The sequence below is a fragment of the Dermacentor silvarum genome, unplaced genomic scaffold, assembly GCF_013339745.2.
Source record: "Dermacentor silvarum isolate Dsil-2018 unplaced genomic scaffold, BIME_Dsil_1.4 Seq514, whole genome shotgun sequence".
Classification (NCBI taxonomy): Eukaryota; Metazoa; Arthropoda; class Arachnida; order Ixodida; family Ixodidae; genus Dermacentor; species Dermacentor silvarum.
Window position 1 is genome coordinate 1 of NW_023606357.1, and position 23,274 is coordinate 23,274.

General features: G+C 49.3%; 2 protein-coding genes across 2 annotated transcripts in view; both read left to right on the forward strand.

Annotated features, from left to right (window-relative positions):
• Nucleotides 1–605: 605 nt before the first annotated feature.
• LOC119435190 (ankyrin repeat domain-containing protein 50-like) lies at nucleotides 606–14,578 on the forward strand (the record flags this gene model as incomplete). Its single annotated transcript, XM_037702111.2, has 2 exons — nucleotides 606–727; nucleotides 14,108–14,578. Coding segments are annotated over 2 exons (590 nt in total), but the record flags the coding sequence as incomplete, so codon positions are not given.
• A 1,134-nt stretch (nucleotides 14,579–15,712) lies between these two features.
• The window catches only part of LOC119435191 (phospholipase A1-like), a 28,325-nt gene continuing 20,763 nt past the window's right edge, over nucleotides 15,713–23,274 (forward strand). Inside the window, exons 1-2 of the mRNA XM_037702112.2 lie at nucleotides 15,713–15,739; nucleotides 18,063–18,206. Coding sequence (XP_037558040.2) covers nucleotides 15,713–15,739; nucleotides 18,063–18,206 — 171 coding nt within the window. The remainder of the gene's footprint in view (nucleotides 15,740–18,062; nucleotides 18,207–23,274) is intronic.

Here is a 23,274-nt window from a genome sequence, read left to right on the forward strand (position 1 = left end):
TTTTTAATGTGGACTCTTCCTCAGGTTTGTGCAGCACCTTACTGTGTGCTCAGCTTTAGAAAGGCATTGCTCTTCGAGTCTACCTATGAAAGTAAATCATGTGAGGCTTTTTGCTGTGCACCAGTACTTTCTAATATTGCCTTGTGCCTTGTACAATCTGCCTTTTGGGGGTATTGTGGTAGCTTGTTAGGTGACTTGGCTGCTACACTTGTGCACTACTAGCCTGTTGATACAGTTGTGTCACCTGCGGCTCTCACCAGCTCCGCTACTGCAAAGACGTCGAAATCACGCAAAGGATACCTCCACCTTTTGATTCCCACAGAAGTAATTTACCATAAACAGAAACAACATGACAGCGAAGAAGACAGGACAAGCGCGAACGTGCAATTTAGCATACGACTCCACCAAATTAGCATATGACTTACTCAAGCAATGCTTCTGGCTTGTGCTTGCAGCATCTGCAATAATTTTTCAAGGCTGCTTTGTGTCTAAGAGCACCTTGGAAATAGTATTCTGAAGTAGGACATTTATGAAGAGATACCTATCTATGGCATTTTTCAGCTTATTAATAAAATGCCTTGGCATCTCTTCCTTATTTTATGCAGCTGCACGACAAGGTCATGCAGATGTGGTGCTTCTGCTTCTCAAGGCTGGTGCCAATCCCGACCATGCTGACAATGAGGGCTGGACACCTCTGCGGTCGTCGGCATGGGCAGGACACGGACAGGTGATGCTCTTGTTGTGTAGGAAACAGTCTGGTTACGACGAAGTTGAGGGGGAAGCCGAACTTACTCCATCAAATCCATTACCTATAACGGTTGCTTGCCTTCGCAATCAATATTGCCCACCAGGCATGTAGGGGTAGTATGTGTGGTGGCGGCGAGTTGCCGCTATGCAAGCAAAAGCCAATGTGAAAACCTGTAGTGCACTGGCATAAGACAGCGAAGGATTGCTTTTTGCTGCATCTTTGTCAGCAAGATGACAAGTTTTCTCTAATGCAGCTGTCAAGACCAATCCATTTTTGGTGTTGTCATGGTGCAATAGGTCTTATCAGCGTTTTTTGAGTGTGCCAGTGAAGTGCCGGACGCTTCCAATTTCAAACAATGCTCATCACCGTACAGAAGTGGATGTTTCTGAACACTTGACATTTCTTTGCGCTGGCATCTAGCCATGATCATTGCTTGAAACTGCAGGCTTGAAGCGTTCTACTGGCACAATCACAAAACATTGATAAGCCAAACGATCGCCACAAATTATGAGAGCAGAAATCATATTTTGTAACAATCTATTTCATTTTCCATTCTTATCATTCGTCACACCAAATGGTTGATTACCATATTTACTTGTGTAAGGCCCACAGCCCCACTTTGGAGTGTGAAAATTTGGGAATTAATTTGCACTAAACGTATTGCGCATACCCACATACTTGTTAATTTCAACACACTGCTACCATATGACACTGGCTGTCCTGCTAATGATGGCGTTATCATCATCACCCTATCCTTCACTCAGCACCAAACGCAACTTTGGTTGCCCACTCTAACAAATTGGCGCTAGTTAGGATTACCCAGTGGATGTGCTGGGCGGCATGTTGTAGGAAGTTTGCCCTTGAAATGTTTGTACCAGTAGGCCACAGCAGCGATCGGGAGTGAGATCATGTGCATAGGCTGAACTGATGGCCACCTGCGTGAAGTGGAGTTTGGGTCTGCGGGCAATCAGCCGGCAACTACCGTGAACACTTCCAAGTTCGTGTGTGCACTTTAGGCCCATTCACACTAGGCCAACCTGTGTGGGGTCTCCAGACGTACTCTCGGGACAAAGGAACGACAACACAGTAGTACAAACAATCAAAATGGCATTTATTGCACCTTTATACACTAATGCACGCTAGCCGAATTAGTACCCATAGAACATTCACATAGGCACGCGACAAATTGAGGAAGTCAGATTCACCGCGACCGGATAGCAAGCGAATATGCTAGACACCAACGCCAGTCGTTGACGTGTACGGTAACACGAACGGTGGCGCGTTCGAACAATTGGAGTTCATCCATTCCAGTGTCCTGCTCCTAGCCTCGCGAGACGGTCTTGCAAAGCGGGTCGGCGCACGCGCAAAGCGTTCGCACTGCCTGCCGACCCCACACAATAAAGGAAGACCCTGCTCCCTTGTGTGCTCGGTAACCCCCGCCGTTAAGTGGCGTTAGGAGCGCAACACCTGCCATCTCTCGTAACTTCTACGCCGACCACCACCGCCACTTAGCTATGTGGGGAAGCTGGTTTAGAGGAGACGCAAGAGCCATGCAGGGAAAACATCAGGGGATGCGTGAGAGTCGCGCATCCCCACATCCCCCCCAACCTTAAATCACTACATACACCGGCAAAACGATGTCGCACAGTCTAACATCAATGCGTGCATCACGAACAAAAGGTAGTACATGCGGCAGTGGCCGCGCTGAGGAAATGTCTACGCGTTGTCCCCAACATGCGCGCCAACAGTGTTTCTGGGGCACACCGCTAGCGTCCGTTGGTCACAGGAGCAGCTCTTCACACTCGATGGCTCGACTCCAGTTCGGTGCAGCGACTGCGCTGAACTGGCCACAGGCATCACTATTGCCTGGGATGGCTCAATTGTAGTCCGGGGCTGCAGCGCAGGCGATGTGCAGGTGACAGCACCAAAGGTGACTCCCCTCACGCTGTGTACACTCAACAAACACTAATGTAGTGCAACGGAGAAGAATTCGGCATGTGCATCGCCCGTGTGGTACAATGTTCAATTCGGCTAGCAAAATTTCGGGCGGTTATTCAGATGCCAAGTTCACGTGAACAAAGCTAGCTTTCTTGAGTCGAATGAGTATGTCGGAGCTAACACGAGAAAGATCCAGCCCTGACAGCGTTGAGTTTTCGAACTGATATTTTTATTCTCGCTCTGCACCTGCCGCGCGTTCCAATGCCAACTTCGTCTTCCTTGACGGGCGCCGCATGCTGAGGCGCTACAGGGCTCCCCCCCGTAGAGCGTGAGCCATAGGAGTCGCCCAGTGAACGGGCTTGGATGTGGAAGTCCAGACTTGAGATGGAAGCTCCGCGGACGCGAGAGCGGCAATGTATGCAGGTTTTAGTCGATCGGCAGCCACGACGTCTTCACGGCCGTTGATGTCCAGCGTGAACGTTTTAGGTGTACGATGGAGGACGCGAAATGGGCCATCATAGGCCGGTGTGAGTGGTGGCCGTATTTGGTCACGCCGAACGAAAACGTGACTGCAGTCATGCAGATCCTGGCTGACGAAGACAGATTGGGGGTGTCGGTCGGCAGGAATTACAGGAGCAAGGTCGTGAAACGTGGTGCGCAGCTCTCGAATGTACGTAGCGGCATCATGAGTGGAAGGGGGCGACGACGGCTCAAAGAATTCACCTGGAAGACGCAGAGACACGCCATAGACTAGTTCAGCTGACGAGCAGCCGAGATCCGTCTTCAATGCTGATCGGATGCCCAGAAGTACGAAGGGGAGGTGATCAAGCCAACGTTCTCTTGGCTGGTGAGCAGTGAGGGCAGCTTTCAGTTGTCGATGAAGCCGTTCGACCATGCCATTGGCTGAAGGATGGTAGGCAGTCGTGTGGATGTGTCGAATGCCCAAGATATTGGCAAGTGCGGTGAAAAGGGCCGATTGAAATTGACGACCGCGATCAGTGGTGACGACAGAAGGGCATCCAAAGCGTGATACCCAGCCGTTTGTGAAAGCCTTGGCCACTGTCGGTGCTGTAATGTCGGAAACGGGAAACGCTTCCGGCCATCTGGTGAAGCGATCCACACATGTCAGTAGGTAACAGGCCCCTTGTGATGGTGGAAGAGGGCCGACGATGTCGAGATGGACGTGGGAAAACCTTGCGTCGGGAGGCCGAAAGGGGGATGGTGCAGTGACCGTGTGACGGTGAATTTTAACACGCTGGCACTGAAGGCAGGTTCGCGCCCAGCGTCGGACGTCAGCATTGATACTTGGCCAAAGGAAACGAGATATGACTAGCTTCTGGGTCGCACGAATACCCGGATGGCTCATGTTGTGCAATTGATCAAAAATTGCACGACGAAACGCTTTAGGCACGAAGGGCCGAGGAACACCAGTAGACGTTTCGCACGTTATTAATGAGGTAGAAAATGGAAGTAGACACTCCATGAAAGATAGAGACGTGGATGAAGAGCGAAGACTATGTAGCTCAGGATCGTTGCTCTGGGCAGCTGCTAGCTCTTCCATGTCTAGTGGTGGCTGGGTCGACAAGGCATCGATGCGTGAGAGTGCATCAGCGGCGGCATTTTCCGACCCGTGTACGTGTCTGAGATCCACGGTGAATTCGGAGATAAAGCATAGTTGACGGATCTCCCTTGCAGTTTAATTGCTGTGATTGCGATGGAAGGCAAACGTCAGGGGCTTGTGGTCTGTAACGACGTAAAAGTCCCGGCCCTCCAGTAAATGGCGGAAATGCTTGATGGCGAGGTACACAGCAAGGAGTTCTCGGGCAAATGTACTGTATTTTACTTCCGTTGGTTTGAGTTTTTGCGAGAAGAATCCAAGGGGCTGCCAACCTGATGCGTGCTGCTCGAGAACAGCGCCAACTGCTACACTCGATGCATCGGTGATGAGACGAATTGGGGCATCAGGAATGGGATGTATGAGCATGGTGGCGTCTGCCAGAGCCTTTTTGGCAGTGGCGAAGGCAGATGCAGCGTCGTCGGTCCATTCCAGTGGCGCAGCCGGGTCTTTTTTTATAGCTAATAGGTCGGTTAAGGGCTTTAGGAAAGTGGCACACTTAGGAAGAAAGCGGCGATGGAAGTTTAGTAGGCCCAGGAATTCTCGGAGTCGTTTCATTGATGTCGGGGGTGGAAAGTCTTGGATAGCCTTCACTTTGCTGGCGAGCGGTTGTATACCCTGTGGAGTGACAAGGTGGCCTAAGAACTCGATTGTAGCGACGCCGAAGACGCACTTATTGGGATTTATGACGAGGCCGTAATCATCCAGACGGTGAAACAGGGTGCGCAGGTGGTATTCATGCTCAGGGCCCGACGAGCTTGCTACCAGGAGGTCATCAAGGTAGGCAAATACGAAATCGAGACCTCGCGTGACCTCGTTGATAGTGCGCTGAAAAGTCTGTGCTGCGTTGCGCAGTCCAAAAGGCATCCTTACATATTCGAACAAGCCAAATGGGGTGATGATGGCCGTCTTCGGAATGTCAGCGGGTTCTACAGGAATCTGATGGTAAGCCTTCACTAAGTCAATCTTAGAGAAGATCGTGCACCCAGCCAAATTTGATGTGAAATCCTGTATGTGAGGAAGTGGGTAGCGGTCTGGTAAGGTGTGGGCATTGAGAGCGCGGTAATCCCCACATGGTCTCCAGTCGCCAGGGTCTTTCTTCGGGACCATGTGGAGTGGCGATGCCCAGTTGCTGGAGGAAGGCCGCACAATGCCAAGTTCAAGCATGTGCTCAAACTCACGGCGGGCGATGGTGAGGCGTTCTCCAGAAAGTCGACGAGGCCGTGTAAAAACGGGAGGTCCAGTGGTCACAATGTGGTGAGTGACGGAATGCTTCACCGGTGACTCTCTGGTGTGCAGCTTCGTGAGGTTGGGGAAGTCAGCGAGAATTTTTGCATACGGCGAAGCAGGTGTGAGAGCTCGAAGGCTCGTTGACGAGGAAGTGCAGGGTATACCGTTGATGGATAGGCGCGTGTTGAGATCGATGAGGCGATGAGCATGCATGTCCACAGCAAGGTTGAAAAAACTGAGGAAGTCAGCTCCAAGAACAGCTTGCGAGACGTCAGCGAGGATGAAAATCCAGCGGAACGTACGGCGTAGTCCAAAGTCAAGTGTAAGAGAGCGTTGGCCGTATGTGGGAATGGCGGAGTTGTTGATCGCTTGGAGTGGGCAGGTCTGTTCGTTGCGACGGCGATCTGCACAGGAGGCCGGTATGACGCTAACCTGGGCTCCTGTGTCGACGAGGAAGCAAGCGCCAGTGATCTTATCGGAAACATAGAAAAGGCGGCATGACGTTCTACCAGGACCACTCGCCGCCGTCAGTGGCCGGTCGTCGCATTTCCCGACCAGGAGCACGGGCGAGTGCACTTGCGTGCAGAGGCCCCAAATCGGCGGTGGTACCAGCACATGGTCGAGGACGAGTCGTCCCGTGGCGCGTCGGTTGTCTGAAGTCCCGGAGAGCGTGGAGACGTCGAGAAGCGACTGTGGAACTGGAACCTGGATGCCGATCGGCGATGCGCAGGTACGCAGTCATCGAGACGTCTGACAATGGCGTCCAAACGGTTGTCGATGCTCGCGAGCGCGGGGTCTGCAGCGGTGGCCGGTGGCGACGTGGTCATGGCGTTGAGGCTATGTGCCCGCGAGTAGTCTGCCACTCGATCAGCCATTTCAGCGAGCGTGTCTACTGGGACATCTCCTGCAGCGACGAGGACTGGGACCATGCTCTGCGGTAAGCGCTGAAGGAACAACTCACGCAAAAGCTTCTCCTCTTGAGAGGCGGAGGTCCCGCCAATGATCTGGCGCATGTGTCGCAGGAGCTGGGATGGGCGACGGTCACCGAGCTCAGTGGCCGTGATGAGCTGTTGGAGTCTGCTGTGTTCAGACTCGGACTTGCGGGAAATGATAGCTTCCTTCAACGTGTCGTAGGGATGGCTCGGGTGCGGCGAAGCTAAAATATCTGTGAAGTCTTCGGCTACGTCCGGAGGTAAGGAGGACACCAGATGCCAGTACCTGGTCTGTTGGCTGGTGATTTGCCGTAGACGGAAGTACGCCTCGACCTGCAGTAACCATGTGCAGGGGTTGTTTGGCCAAAATGGTGGCAGGTTGACGTGTTGGATCGCAGCCACCGCAGCACTGTTAGGTCTGGCGTCTTCTTGGGCGTCAGGACCGGTAGGCTGGGTGGAAGAGCCGGCGGGATCCATGCGGGATGGTTGGGGTTGCGTGTTCATTATCGGGTCACCATTAACTGTCGGAGCTAACACGAGAAAGATCCAGCCCTGACAGCGTTGAGTTTTCGAACTGATATTTTTATTCTCGCTCTGCACCTGCCGCGCGTTCCAAAGCCAACTTCGTCTTCCTTGACGGGCGCCGCATGCTGAGGCGCTACAAGTAATTTCAATTCGTGCGAGGCAAACTACAATGAGGGAAGCAATGTGCGACACCTCAACACCACGGTCCACTAGGTTGTGTCCCTCCACGTGCGACAGGCGGCTTCGTAAAACCTTAGGCCTAATGCGTCGCTGCCCTGACAACAACCGGCATCCAAAAACAACACCTAAAATAGGCACAAGAACAGGCAGCCACGAGAAGACATTAGCTCTGTGAGGTGGGCCTACCCCACTCAGTGCGCACAGCATCCGAGTTGACCGTGCCCACCGACTCGGGCGATGTCGGAGCGCCCGGTGCCAGGCCGCAATACCAGTCTGCCCGTAGCGGCACCCGTGGCCCGTGGCCACCCGGCTCCCAGAGCCTCGACTCCCAGAGTCAAAAGAGATAGAAGCTAGTTACATAAGAAATTCGGACTACCCACGAGGCTTCCGTACTCACTCGCTTCAGGCTTGCCAGTGCTCCGCGTGCGTTAGGCCTCGCTCTCCTTGGATGCAGACCACGTGGCTCTCGTACCGACGAGTGTTCTTTAAAACACTCGCTAAAAGGCTTAGCATGTTGGAAAAGTTCAAACACGCTAGTAGTAGCTAGCACAGTAGCGAGCACACTTCTCAACTAGGTGCGCCAGCCAATGAAAAGGGAGAGCAATGAGGGCGATGTGGAGGTGGGGCGTGAGACATGGAGTGATCAAACAAACGAAAAAAAATAACAGCGGCGGCAGCGTGATGCGGGCGCGCGGTGGTTGCCTAGGCGACATTAAAGCCTTTTGCTCGTCTGCTTATCAGCGGTGCACTCTTCATTGAATGCATTCCGTTTCTGTGCACCTGTCGCAGTGCGTGTCATCGTGAAGTGCAGATATCTCACATGCGACCTTGACTACTGCCAGTTTAAGCAGTGCTCTGCGAATTTAGTTTATAGCTATTAGGCTTCACGTGCACTAGTGAGCTTCCAGCCGTTCCTACCAGTGTGCGCATGTACAAACTTGGTAGGCATTCGCATGCAGTAGTTGCTGCAGCTGGTTGCCTGAGATACCAAACTCCACCTCACACACACTGCTGTCACTTCAGCCTGTGCACCTGATCGCATGCGTAGTCTTCATGTGATCATCTATGGGTACGAACATATCAAGGATGAACTTCCCGCGACAGCATGCTGCCCGACACCCCCACTGGCTAGGCCTAACCAGCGCGCCTCGTCGGCAACCAATGTTGTGTTTTGGTGCCGAGTCAACGAAATGCGTTGCAATGGCTGAACGGCACATGGAAAGCAGAGAAACCACTTCGATAACGAAAGTGAGGGCACGGGCAACACTCGTATGGCGGCAACTTGGTCCGCGGATGTTTTCGACACCGTGCATACGCTGATCATTCCGAGAAATCGGACGAGACACTGTAATGCATCTGAAATTTTGGTCGCCGTCATAAAAAAAAAAAAATTATGATTACTGTGGCTGCTTCAACATCGCGGTGTGGTACTTGGGCATTCACTTTTCAACGTTCATAAATTTAAACGAATACGAAACTCCCGATCACATGCTTCGATTCTCAGATATGCGCAGCTGCTTGGTCTACATGTATTGCACATGTGCAACCTTTGAACACTTGTTTTGGCTATAGTGTGGTACCGTTTATAGTGCGGATATTTGCGATTCCGGCAATTTATGCTATAAGTGGTCTGTGCTGTGCAGTACTTCGTTATATTCATTTGTTTGTTCTAACCCCTTTTGTTAGAATGAGTTTGACTGTATGAGGTACCTGGTAGAAATAGAATAAAAGGCAGGAGGGTGAACCAGCTATGAAGACCTGCAGTGGAAGTTGAAAAAAATTCAATCGGGGTAAAGTGCCTCAGATTGGCTGGCCAACGTTTCAACAGTCGGTCAGCGTTTCGACACTTGGACCTGTCTTTTTCAAGCCGAGAAGACAGGTCCACCTGTCAAAATGTTTGCCAGCCAATCTGATGCACTTAACCTGATTCAATTTTTTCAACTTTCACTGGTAGAAAGAGAAAATCCACTCACCTCCTCACAGAAGCAGCGACTCATTCTGACGCAGGGCGCAATGTTGCACACTGGTTGTGCTTGCTAAATAGTGGGCCACAGTTCTTACTTCCTGACCAGTCTGTTCTGCTCAGGCCTGTCTGCAGTTGAAGAAAGCTTGCATGTTTCTTTTCCTTTCTTCTCAAAACCTTGTGGTGACATTGAGCAATATTTTTAAAATATGGTACACTATAGCAGGGACACTGAAAACCAAATATATCTCATCACAAGATTGAGAACCTCTCCATATAATGTGCAGCCAAAAGTCTTCAAGATGCAGTGCAGTGGTTGTCTTTGCAAGTGTGCATTTTCGTTTTCAGATTGTATAGTAGAACCTATTTGATACGATCCCATTGCAGATAATTTCCCGGAACGAATGTTCGTGATAGAGAACACAAAAAATGACCCACTACAGTTACGCTTCTTTATTACTGGTTCACGTGTTCCCGGAAAACACAATCTTTTGGCAGCAACATTCCCATGTAAACAAGGAAAGGCATAAGGCTCACGCAATCAACAGTAGCCACCTGCCACAGCAGCTTCTCCGCAATACTCGCCCTTTCATCTCACATGAAAACATTGACGTGCACTCAGTTTCCTATTCCGGTGCCAGCAAATCTCCTCTGGGGTCGTCATGCCACATTCACTGCTATTGCTGCCAACGCTATTGCAAGGAGCATCTTCACCTATATGTTGCATAACGTGTGGGGCGTAGTGCCGTTGGAAGCATACTGTACATTTTTAATAGGCAATAACCCAAATACACTGCTGTTCCGTACTGCAGGTGGCACGAAGAGAGCGTCATGTTTCGCTCTGGTGGCACCATATTCCGGCCTCACCCTCCAGCTTGATTTCATTACTGTTTTTTGTCACCGTGTTAAAACACTACGTGTTATGAAAATGACAACGTTTGTCTCAGGTCGCCCAGGCACCACCAGCTCAATGCGCGTCAGCGTCTCGTGCCGCAACGGTTCGCACCGAGTGGGCATGTCAAAACTTCCCGCCAAGAGGCGTCTGCTCGAAGCAGCTTCTGACCTAGGCCGAATTCGAGGAGCGCAAACGTAAGCTTGCCAAAGACGCAACAATGAAAAAGCACTTCTCGGCATGCATCGGTGTCTCGTGCTGCAAGGATTCATGCAACAGTTCGCATTACATAGATGTAGTCTCTGGGTTCTCTCAAGCTGCCTTTGTCATAAAGCTTAGGCTTGACGGCCAACTCCCTTGTGCTTGCCTTGTACTGCCGGGGTTTGGCGGTACCAGGACAGGCAGAAACACGACAACACACGATAGCGTAACAAGTACAAAAAAGGGTTTATTGCTCCAGGGGGATTCGCGTGATAGCAGGCTAGATTCGACCTCGACGTTTGTCAGGGTCGATAGTGGTCGAACGAGGTAGGGCACGACAAAGGAGGGGAACGAGATGGTTACCTGAGCTCCGTCCTTGTCGCGGCTCGCAGTCTTCTCCTCTCTCCGGCATGCGCCGGTCGCGACGATCTCGACTGCCCCGCCTTGTTCTTGGCTCAGCCCATGGGTGCGGGACTCCGCGGCCACGTGATGGTCTACGTATGTGACTGGTTCGAAGGGAGGGGGTGGGATTGCGCCGCCGGGAAGCTGCTTGGCCTTCCCAAGCGGGAGAACCATGCAAGGAGCGTCTGCTCTACTCGCGTCTCCTGGTGCACCTCTGGACGTGCTGAATTATCGGTTTCCATAATTCTCACAATGTCAACTACAGTTGAGCCTGTCAAATGTTTTTATTGACTTGGATCGTATGTTTCCCGATTAGTACATTTTTTCTCGCATTTTTTTTCGAAAGCGTATGAACAAGGTTCTACTGTACAAGCATGCATTGGCAAAAGTTTATTTCGTCTCGAAGCTCCTCTATTCGGCTATCTTTTACGACTTGTAGTACATTATAAGCCCAGAAAACAGTCAGACCACTAAAGAACACAGAAACCAGCTCTGCCCATAAAAAGTGGTGATGAAAGTAACATATTTATTATGCGAACCAGCACTAGGGAACGGGACACGAAAGTGATACAACATGGCACTGAAATGAACGAACTGAAGAGCTTCATTCTGATACGTGTCTGAAGAAATATTGCCAGTAGTATCAAAACAAAGCAGGAAAAGACGAAATACAAAAAGAAAGCAATGGAAGTGAGTACAGATGGCATTCATGTGAGACAAAAGCAGCGTTTTGGAGAAAAACTGCAAAGCAACACTTTCTATAGAAGATTGCTGCAAAACACAGGTCCACTATTAAACTGAGAACCTTATTGGTATTCAGTACAACAGAATGTCACTAATTCATTAGTTTCAGGGGAAACGAAGCACTTCATTCTATTCAACCAAAATTCTATTGAGAAAAAATATTTTCCAGACCTGCATATACTAGAACTGAGCTGTAATTAGTGCTGGCATACTAGTTTGGTGTCCCCTTTAATAAGAGTAGACCATACTATACATGCATCTTGATTTCTATGTACCTATGTTACTGATAGCTTGCTAAATTTTTTTACGCAATGTTAGGAGACTCCCGAGCATGTGCAGCACCATATTTTCTTGCTGAAAATTAGTAAGCGATAAATGTTTGGAGAAATTTTTTGATATTGGAATCAATATTCGGCTTTGTTTTCTTGATTCGATTCGATTCGAAATCTGCTAAGTAGAACCCCGCTGTTACTTTCCCGGGTGCTGCGTTTTCCTGGCTGTTACGTCGTTTTCGGCCGGTCCCGACATAGCTCCCATAGGACCCAATTACACAGTAGACCCCATGCATTGGTAACCCCGCTGTTGTGTCGCAACTGTGGGACTGTTCCCGCATGATGAAATGCCATCCCGCGCCGGCCCAAGCGGCCATGTTGACTTTTCATGTCACTTGGCTTGGTGGCTTGACGATGGGGATTGGCCGTCCAAGTAAAGTCCCTATACCTTCTGAAAAGTACTGCCATCCTTTGAACAAAGCCGGTTTTCTCTCCCCTGTATCTCCGATTGGACGATGATAGCGCGCGCTTTCACTTCTTTATATATATATTTTTTTCCCTCCTCGGAGCCATGTCGAAAATCACTCTGCGCAACCGCCGTCGCTGGCGGCAGCGCGCGCCCAGCCTGAAAGCTTCAACGGGAGCTTTCAAGAGGCACCACCGTCGACTTGCTTTCGCAAGCAAAGAGTAAAGAAAAAAACAAGCGTTTTAGGAGAGGAGACTGCAGAGGAGAGAGTAGATGGTGATACTGTTCCGATATAGGGAGTTTAAGTCCCTATATGAGACAAAACGACGTATTTGTGACATATTTTCGGTTTCCGCCAGCAAAAGCATGGCCTTTGAGATCTGTATTTGCTATCTAAGGATGGTGTCTAGGACGCGATGGGGCCCTAAAATTGGTTTTGGCGCATAGATGTTCCGTATAAACATCAAAACTGAGGGCTGGGCGAGTTGGTGTGGTCCCATCTTAAGAAAAAGACTAGCGTGAAAAAGATGTGGATGAGCAAGAAATGACGCCCGTGTTTGTCATTTCTTGCTCATCCACGTCTTGCTCATTCCATGCAAAGTCTAAGGGCGATAACGCCGTTGCGGCCACCGTAATGCCGTCGCCACACACCGTATGCTGTATGTGCGAGTGAAAGCTTGCGAGGGCAGCCGACGACTGCATCTTGCACGCGCAAGAAAGAAAAGTAGGGAGGAAGCGCCCTTTCTGTTGCACTCGAGGCACCGGGGGGGGGGGGTTAAAGCCCCTGGAAAAATTTTTCAGGGGCTTTACGGGGGGAAGGTGGGGGAGGGATAGCGGGCGGCGTTGTAGTCTGGCATCAACTGCGTACTGCGTGGCCGCGTTAGGTAGCGCGGGCCGTATCTTGAAAGCGATCTGCGTTGGGGCAGAGTCTAGGCAGTGTAGGTGCGTAGGCGGCTCGTAGATTTGTGCGTGCCGTGTGTTCTCGGCGCTCAGTTTACGTTAAGCGATACACAGCACGAAGGTCACATCGCTCATTGCTCTGCCGCGCTTCCTCACGCCAGCATTTCTACAGCGAGTGTCCGTGCTCATCGAGTGTAATGTGTTCATGCTTGCCTGTGCGCGCTGACACCGTGCTTGTTAATATAGTTAGTAAGCGAATGTTCACAAGTCTATACAGACGATAAAATACTATCCTTACTTTGTATAACTGCCTATTAATTTGCTATTGCAATCGATGTTTCGGCTTTCGGCAAACTGCGACTTTTTTTCAAATGTAAGAATTAAAATAAAATTTTGTGCAGTTCACCACTACACTCATTTCTCAATTTTTCTAATTTCTCGGCTCTTGCGTTTCCTGGCTATTACGTGTTTTTTTTTTTTTTTTTTTTTACAGCCCCGTGAAAGACATATCAGCGGAGTTCTACAGTATTCGGTATTCACACACACCTATTGGATGACGCTTCATTTTTTCTCTGAGTGGCTTCGGGCATGGGATGCCTAACTGATGTCTGTGCCGGGTTCTTGTTTTTGTAGACCAGGGATTTCAGTGAGTGGCCACAACGCTAGTGGCCACAGCATCTTTATGCACAATTAGCAAGTTAAATGCACTGGTCATGGCACGGCGGATGTCCATACAGGCTGGCTTGCTTACGCGCTGCGTCAGCTTCACCTTATCCTGAATAAAAAACACACAATAAGCACTTCGACGCATGCGAGGCACTGTGTAGTTGGGCGACATGGTTTCTTGGGGTTAGTATTGAGTTTGGAAGATCAAGTACCATTCCTCAGAATAAGTGACTTGCAGTATTCATGTGCAACAAATAAGTAAATTTTTGTGCATTCGACATGGCCTTTGGAGTTTTCAGGTAAGCTTGAGATAGGCATATGTTATATTTCGAATTATCGATATATTGACCTATTTTTCGATCCCTTTGAGTTTAGATATATTTTGAATCAACTACTTTGGAAGGAATGTGCCACTGTCTGATTGTACTTGCAGGTTGTGGAAGCCCTGCTGGAAAATGGAGCACAGGTGGACTTAGCAGATGGGGAGCAGCGGACGGCACTGCGTGCTGCATCATGGGGAGGCCATGAAGAAGTTGTTGCACAGCTTCTGGAGAAAGGAGCTGATGTGAATCGTGCAGACCGTGAAGGCCGCACAGCCCTTATTGCTGCTGCCTACATGGGCCATGCAGAGATTGTGGAGCGCCTGCTTGATGCTGGAGCAGAGGCCAACCATGCAGACGGAGATGGGCGCACAGCATTGTCAGTGGCAGCACTGTGCGTGCGACCATCTGAGGGCCACATTGGTGTGGTGGCCCTGCTGCTGGAGAGGGGCGCCAATGTGGATCATGCTGACAATGAAGGAATGACTCCTCTGCTTGTAGCAGCATTCGAAGGTCATCGGGAGGTCTGCGAGCTTCTCTTGGATGGTGAGTTTATTAGTGGTAATTTTAGAGAGCTTTAGCATGTCCAGTATTCCGCTAAACGCTGGCAGATTGGGTAGAATATTGGGCGAGCGGTGGCGCAAACGTGAGTGGCCTGCATGGGACAGCCACCTGGTGGCGCAGAACTCAGCCAAACACGGAGCTATTACTGCAGTTACCAAGTGTATTATACTTCGCTGATGGTGTAAATTTTCGGCAGTGGCATAATTGTGAACACGATTACGCCACTGCTGAAAATTTACACCAGCAGTGAAGTAGAACACACTTGTTAAGCAAGGTGCTAAGCAATACAAATATGAATGAGAAGAGCACAAGGACGGGCATACGTCCTTGTGCTCTTCTTGTCCATGTCTGTATTGTGTAGCACAGGGGTTCTCAAGCATGTTGGTCCCAGGGAACCCTGCTAAGCTCCATGAAGTGTCAAGGAATCTCCCTCCCCTATGAGAGAGGCTAGGCGTAGCACGCAACATGTTTGGAGCCAATGGTGGTGTTGGGCAGGCTACTTTGATGGCGACATGCAACTTACGTGATCCAAAGTGGGGGTAATCATTCTGAGCCAAGACATGACAGCATCGCAACCAAGGCATATGTCGAGAAAGAATGACAGCTTTGAGAACTTATCGCACGGCGACACTTATAACATTTCATCACAAGAGGTCTTAGAAGTCGTGCCGACTCAAGTTTGAGTACAGTAAAACCTCGTTAATTCGGATTTCACGGGACTGAAACAAAATGTCCCAATTAACCGAATGTCGAATTATCGAGGTTATCAAGAAAACAATAAACAAATGCTTACTATGTCAACATGCTAGCAAATCTAACATCAATAAGCAAATCCTGTTTCTATTTTGCACAAGAGCAGTGTGGAAGCTGCAATTCTCGTCATCTCTTGTCTGATTAGTGCTCGCAAGCGGCAAAGGGCTCGTGACTTCCTTCGCAGCACGGCCACAGCGCGCATCTTCATCTGAGACACGTTTTCCACTACCGCACGCACATCCCGATTATTCTTTCGCCAGTGAGCTGGTCGCCAACAAATCGTCTGTCCATCGTGATGTAGCCTGTGCTCTTCGGCTTTGACAGCTTTGCATTGAGTTAAAGCGAAACTTCTGTTAGCCGCAACTGCTGCCGACGAAACCACGGCCGCTATCGACGCAATCATGGATGGTGACCTTATGGTTCTGAAGGCAGGCACCAAGTCAAAAGGAAACTGCCATTTGCTGCAACAAGTGTAAAATGTCCACACTTGTTTATATCCACACAATTTATCTGACTCGCGAAACCTCGAGGAGGGACCTGCAGAACTCCTGGGTTCTGCTGAACCTGCTTTGAGAACACATGGCATAGCACCTTACTTAACGATGTACGACCTACTCGCCCAACAACATGCACTAGAACACACTTGTTTACTGTAATATTAGCTCTGTGTTTGCCTGGTCAATCTCTGTGCCAACAGATGGCTGCACCATGCAGGCCATTTACGTTTGCGCCCCTGCTCACCTGTTATTTCACCCAATCTGCCAGTGTTTAGCGGAATACCGAACACGCTAAAACTCTCTCTTATAATTATTATCCAAAGTTTGAGGCAGGCTGGCAACTGCATTCAGAAGGGGCACAATGCCCTCTTGCCTCAAAGAACAGGGACCTATGTACAGCATGGCTTTCTGGTTGCTTGGTTGGAAATATGACTGAGCTTGATCATTTAAAGGACATAAAATGTTTTGAAACACCTTCTGTAAGCAGAGCAATCATTATGAAATGAGCACCATGTTTTCTTCTCAAGGTGGAACTTGACTTCGTATTGTCACAAAGTACGTTTATAGTCTTCTAACAGTGCTAACAGTCTTCTGGTAATGTGACTCCGCTTAATTTGATTGTGACCGAAGGTTCCAGCCGGCGCCCAACATTTCTATGGGACCAAACCTTCATTATTTTGATCCTTTAATTAGCTTTCGCCAGATAATTCGAACTTGGCTGGTCATCACACATGTGCCTGACTCCAACAGTGGTGAAGCCAATAGCGACAGTGCCCTACACGACGGTGCTTAGGGTACACGGAATGCGTCAAACATACATCAAAGATGCCTATTATTGGCCTGCCTCAAAAACATTTTAAAGCAAGAACAGTAGCTTACGATGAATGATTACACTATATACCTAATTCTAACGCACAACTTCCTCCTTTTTTTTTTTTTTTTGCGCATGAATATTTGTCCAAGAATTGCTTGGGCTGTGCAAATCGATATGTAACTAGAGACTACCGAAGCCAAAACCGTATTTACAACAGCCTAGCATCAGAGCCAGCCTGGCCATTGTTGTTGCCATTGTTGTTGCCATTGCCATCACAAGATGGCGACCATGAATGGGGACAGAGCGAGTTGGCACGTAACGAGACGACGACAATGCGCCACTATCAGTCCGATTACAAAAACACATTCAAATGATAAGTTATTTTACATGTTAAGCTAGCGGCAACAAGTTGCATCAGATATTCTTGGCGTTCCAGAGTCCTGTCAGGGTCGAATTTGATCCTGTCAGGGTCGAATTAACAGAAGTTCACTATGTAATAAGCGAAATGCTGAACAATGAACAAGTTTAATTCCAGAAAGGGGCCCATCCAGCCGCTGCTGGATTAGGTTGTCAACTGCCGCTTGATATCTTGTGGCGTTGCTATATAGGCCACCTCGTTGGCATTGCTCAGTCACCATCACGTGACGTCACATTTGTCATGCTAGATCACATTCCTCCCCACCAACACTGTTTGCCGGGAGTAGTGGATCACGGCGAGTAGTGCACTACGGGATTCCTCTGACGGGTCAAACTTGTGGGGTCTCACACGTGCTCCTGGGACAAAGGAACGAGAACACAGTAGTGCAAACAATCGAAAGGGCATTTATTGCAGCTTTCATACACTAATGCATGCTAGCCGAATTACTACGCCGATGGACGCGCGACAAATCTTGGAGGTCCGACTCACTGCGACCAGATAGTGAGCGAATTTGTTCACTCGCATGCTAAACACCAACGCCTAATCGTTCACATGTACGGTCACACGAATGATGGCGTGTTCGAGCGATCTGTGTTCGTTCATTCTGGTGTCGTGCCCCTAAGCCTTCTTGGGACAGTCCTGTGAAGCGGGTAGGTGCACGCGCGAGCCGTCCGCTCTGCTTGTCAACCCCACTAGAACCAGCCTTCTCCCTTTTGCACTCGAGTAACTCTGCCGTTAGGTGGCATTAGCAGCGCAACACTCACATCATCTCTCGTACTAGTCTTGCAACCACTCTGACCGCTGCCGGCACAAAGCCACTCAGGGAAGCCGGATTACAGGAGACGCGAGCCATGCGGGAAAAGCAAGATCAGGGGACGCGTGAAAGTCAAGCGTCCGCACAATCTGTGCACAAGGGCACACTGTGGTGTTGACACTGTGCCTTGGCTGTCGCGTTATTCTGGTTCTTCTTTAGAGTACTGCGGACGTATGCTTGACTGCTGCAGACCAACTCTTGCTTGCAGAGGTCGCTGAGCGATTTGCTGAGAGCTGGTAAACGCTCGTTCACCGACTGTTCTAGACCGGCGCTCTCTCGTGCCGGCAACTCTGGTTGGAGCTACATTCCTTCGGACGTGCTGCCCCTGCTCTCCCTAGTGGCCAACGCCTGTGTGAGTAACGATTCAGTGCTAGTCACTAGCCCCAACGATGACCGACATTTCTGGTGGTCCCCATGCCTGTGTCAGGTGGTTCATTCTTCTACCACCACTTGAGCCGATGACGTATTTGTAGGCCCCCCCCCCCACAACTGCAGGAAGCCATTGGTCTCCTAGTCTAAAATTTTGAGCCCAAACGGTGTCTCCGGGCTGGGGCAGACCCTCCCTGCGCGATGTCCTATCATACCGTTCTTCCAGTTGCAGCTGCTTGAAGTTCACACGTGCGTACAGGTCTGGGTGCAGCAGGTCCAAAGATGTCTTCAGGCAGCAACCCATCAGAAGTTCTGCGGGAGAGCGGCCTGTAATAACATGGGGTGAAGTTCTGTAATTGAATAAAATTCTGGCTACAGTGTAGACCGCTTATTAAGTCGCCGGAGTCGCGAATATCTGCACTATAAGCGGTACCGCATTATAACCAAAACAACTATTTTATTGCTATAATGGACACTCCAGGCGCATTTCTGTCGTCGCTGTCACCGTGCTCTAGGTTCCGTATTCTCTTACTAAATAAATTAACAAGCACAGTGTCACGCGTGCACAAGCAAACATGAACACAACTCGCTCGTTGACCACGGAAACGAACTGTCAAAACGCTCGAGTGACGAAGCGCGGCAAGCGAATTGACATTCGTGCTATCATGCCTCTCGCTTCAACGCGACCTATAAGCGGCGAAAACATGGCTCACGGCTGACTTTCCCCGTTGCAGATTGCTTTCAAGATAGGGCCAAGGCGATCGTATCTCCAAAGTGGATCGTCGCAGATTACGTCCTGCTTCGGTCCACTGAAACCGTTCCGCATTACTTTGCCAGCGAAAATCCTCTCCTTCTGTTTGCGCCAGTCCCGAACGCAAGTTTCGGATTCTCCGAAAGCCCATGATGCGGCCCGATTTCCGTCCGTCTCCGCACACATGATCACTTTCTTTTTAAGTGCGGCATCATGATGAACTGAGTACTTCATGCTGATAGAGAAGATGCAGAGAAGGTGAAGACTATTGCCTAAGCACGTGTACTGCAGCACATGGAGGAAGTTATGGTAGCTAGGCTCGAGAGTAGCTAGGCTCGACGTGCGTGCAAGGCGGCCATGTTGAAATGCTGACGGCTATATGGTAACGCAGATTTAGGATCGTAATTGATTCTAACGCGCACGTAATTTTTGGACCTGTTTTATCGGAAAAAAAGTGCGCGTTAGATTCGAGTAAATAAGGTATTTGTGGCTTGAGGGGAGCGTTTGTCGTCTAGGTTGACCGCCGAACTTCCAGGCAGCCGCACTGTAACCGGTATTTCGTGTCCCGCAACTGCACTATAAGCGATACGCGTATACATAGAGGGCTATGGGAAGATTAACGGGAGTCTGAAAAGACGATATTATATCCGGTCCTGCACTATAAGTGGTTACGTTATATAAGTGGTCTATACTGTATTTTCTTTTTGAATTCCTCGATGGTACTTTCTTTAACTTTTCCTTCACTGTCTGCACAACTCTTTCGGCTGACCCATTTGACGCTGGGTGATATGGAGGTAGGGTGATCTGCCTGATTCCATTCTTTGCCATGAATTCTCTGTATTCGGCACTTACAAATGCAGGCCAATTGTTGCTAACAACGATGTGCGGCAGCCCATGTGTTATGTGTTGCAAACACGTTCCACATACAATGCACAGTAGCCTCTGCTGACTGTCTTGGAACGAGCAACACTTCAGCCCACCTGGAAAAAGCGTCTACTACGACTAGGAAGTAGTTTCCCTGAGACAGCCCTCCGAAATTGACATGCAGTCTCGACCATGCACGCTTGGGGAACGACCGTGGTGTTAACCAGAGTGACTGTGTCCCCTGTCGATGCACCTGGCACAACCAGGCGCGGATCCAGGGGGGATGTCCGGATGTCCTGACCCCCCCCTCAGATTTCTGTATCACCCCCTCGCTGATAGGGGGATAGCCCTGTCACAAAAAATATGGCCACCAGCATTCTTCAAAATTATTTTTCGTGAGTACCAGTGGTATCAGCCATTTAGAAGTAAAGGTAGCTCGCTCACAAGCTTAGTTGTACTCCGTAGGGGTGTGGTGTCGCGAAGTTACCGTAGTTAATTTTTCTCATGAACACCTTGGACTTCCTGGCGCCGGCCGTGCCTTACTCGTCCTGTCGGTGGCGTCGAATGAACGAGGGGACGTCCCTTTTGCCAAGCACACCGATGTCCGCGCGAGCGCCTTCGCGCCTGATCAACTTATTTCCGCATTGGGGTGTCATCGGTTGCCTCATTTGCTGTCATCATTTCCGCGACCAACCTGCTTAATGAAAGAGACCTCGCTGAAGTGTTCATATATAAATAATAACAACTAACAGCTAAACTAAGAACTACGCATAGGGAACTTTTTTTTAAAACTGTAGCACTCATTGTGATCACAGTTACACGTTGACAACATCCAATAGAAGCATATAGTACCGCTCGTACGCTACAAGTTTTTCATTGTAACTTCGCAATTTTATTGCCATACATTAGGCATAGTAGGGTCAAATCCGCCGGATCCGTTTATCTGAGTGGGCGTTCTCGCGGAGCGGGGTGATGCCTCGAGCAGCGGCTGCGAAGTGGGGGAGCGGGACGTCAGCGGCCAACGCCAGCGCGCGTGTTTAGGATGGCATCGCGTGGTTAGAGAAACAGGAGCAGATGCGCGCCTTGTGTAAAAGGATGACATCGCGTGGGAAACAAAACATGAAGACGCTGGCTCACGCTCTCGGCTACTACGCCACATCGTTCTTCTTGTAGGTGGCGTCGTGAGTCTTCATGCTCGGTTGATTTCCTTCAATGATTTCCTTTAGGGAAATCATTAATCATTACAGACTAGCCAGGGCTAGATATCCGGCAGCACATTGCTCATTAAACAAGTGGCAATCAGTGGCTTGGCTAATACAAACCAATACTTTCCCCAACCCCATTGCCTTCAGTCACTATCACCCAGACGTATACACAGACATATGTAAACATTGTAACAACCGAGCAGATCTTCAACACATAATCTGGGCATGCCCAAAGAAACAATATAACAATAACTGTTCGAAACCACAACAACCCAGTTTAATAATAAGAAATGAGGAGCAATGGGAGATCGTGCTGCTCAGTTCGGACCCGGATGTTCAAGCAAGAGTAGTCCAAATGGCTGAAGACGCCGCCGCGGCTCAGGGGCTGCCTGCCGCCGTCTAAAGGGGGGACGGGGGAGGCTTCTAGTCATTACCCCCTCATCTAACCACATTTTGGGCAAAATAAAGTTATTTCTCTCTCTCTCTCTCTCTCTCATACGCGGTGATTCGCATATCGTAAACAACCAGCGTAGTGGTTGCCGCGTTGGAGCGGAGCGTTACGCCCGTATTCAAGAACGTTCTTCAAGTCAACACAACACTTCGACTCAAGAGAGAAGATAGCACCGCCATCCCTCCACAGAAATGGTTACTGAGCTTCATGATCATTCACGGGAATTCTTCACAATTGTCACGTCTTTATCACTCGAGAGGCGGCGCTGTGCTCAAGAAGGTGGAGTGGAGGAAGAGCTTGGAGTCGAGGGCTGTTTGAGAATAGGGAAGTTAGTCCTCCAAAGCAAACGAAGGTGTCTCAGCCGATCACAAAGAATCTTCTTAAGGAAATCAAGGTGTCCCAACAGAACTCCAAAGACGGACCCGTGCTTACGCATTTATAACGAACCTGCGACAGATCATCCCAAATTTTATTTTAAGAAACAATACAGCTAGGCTAGATATACCAGGTGTTCAAAATTAAGCTTTATGGGTTTCTTAAAATTATGCACCGGGAGGCACGTGAAGACCACCTGCGCAAATAAGTTGTGTGGCCAGGGGGACACAAAGTCAGATAATTATTGCTGTCAGCAGCCGAATTAACTAAAATTGAATAATTAACTTTTTATTGACTGCAGTAAGTGTGTATGTTTGTATTCAAAAGTTAGAGGCAGTCGTGTTTCTACACAGTTTCACTTGGAAGAATTCTTCTAGCATGTCTATGCTTCGAGGGTATCCAACTCCAAATTTTAATTGTCGTTCGCATGATTACGCATGCAAGAGAGTGAGGATCGGCCCAAAGCTCCTCCCTGATGTGACGCGGCTATTGAGTGCGGCGTTTAGTCTGACAACGCGGCGGAGGCATTGGCAAAGATAATAACTGCCCCCCTTCCCCTCACGGCTGGCGAAATAAAAAAAAAATCGAAGAACCCGTAACCGCTGTCGTAACACGCGACCGCGCAGCCTGTAAAGATGGCGGCAGCTGCCATGCCGAGATAATGGCGCGAGCGGAGAAGCCGGAGGGCAGTGCGCGTGCGTAATGGTGACTAGACAAACGGGCATGGTCCTTGTTTGGGCTACGCAAATAAAGTGACGGCTGATTTCCAAGTATTGTAAGTTTTATTGAAATAAAAAGCAACAACTGCACCATCAACAGCAGAAACCTTTTTAGCTATGCTAACGAATATTTCATACTGCCGCTTTAACTTTGGTGTTGTCATGCACAAATCTCATGACAATACTTCACCCATCAAGATGTCAATGCCCTAAAAATGTTCAAAATACCTCCCTTCCCCAGCAACGCAAAGGATAAACCGCTCTCGCGTCGAGTCGATAGCTCTGCGCAGTACAATTGAAATTTGGAGTCGGATATCTCGGAGCACGAACCCGCTAGAATAATTCTTCCGACTGATACTGTGTATAAACACGACTTCCTCTAAGTTTTCAATACAAACATACCCACTTACTGCAGTCGACAAAAAATAATTCAATTTTAGTTAATTGGGCTGCTCACAGCGATAATTATCGTCTCACTTTGTGCCCCCCTGGCCACATAACGTATTTGCACAGGTGGTCTTCGCGTGCCTCCCAGTGCCTAATTTTAACAAAACCATAAAGCTTAGTTTTGAACAACCTGTATTATCAGGCACAGCCGCCAAGCACATGGCTGTATTGGGTAACGTCCTTTTCCTATAAGCTCGGAGAAACCGATACCAGGCTTCGCTATAGGGCTTCTTCCTCTT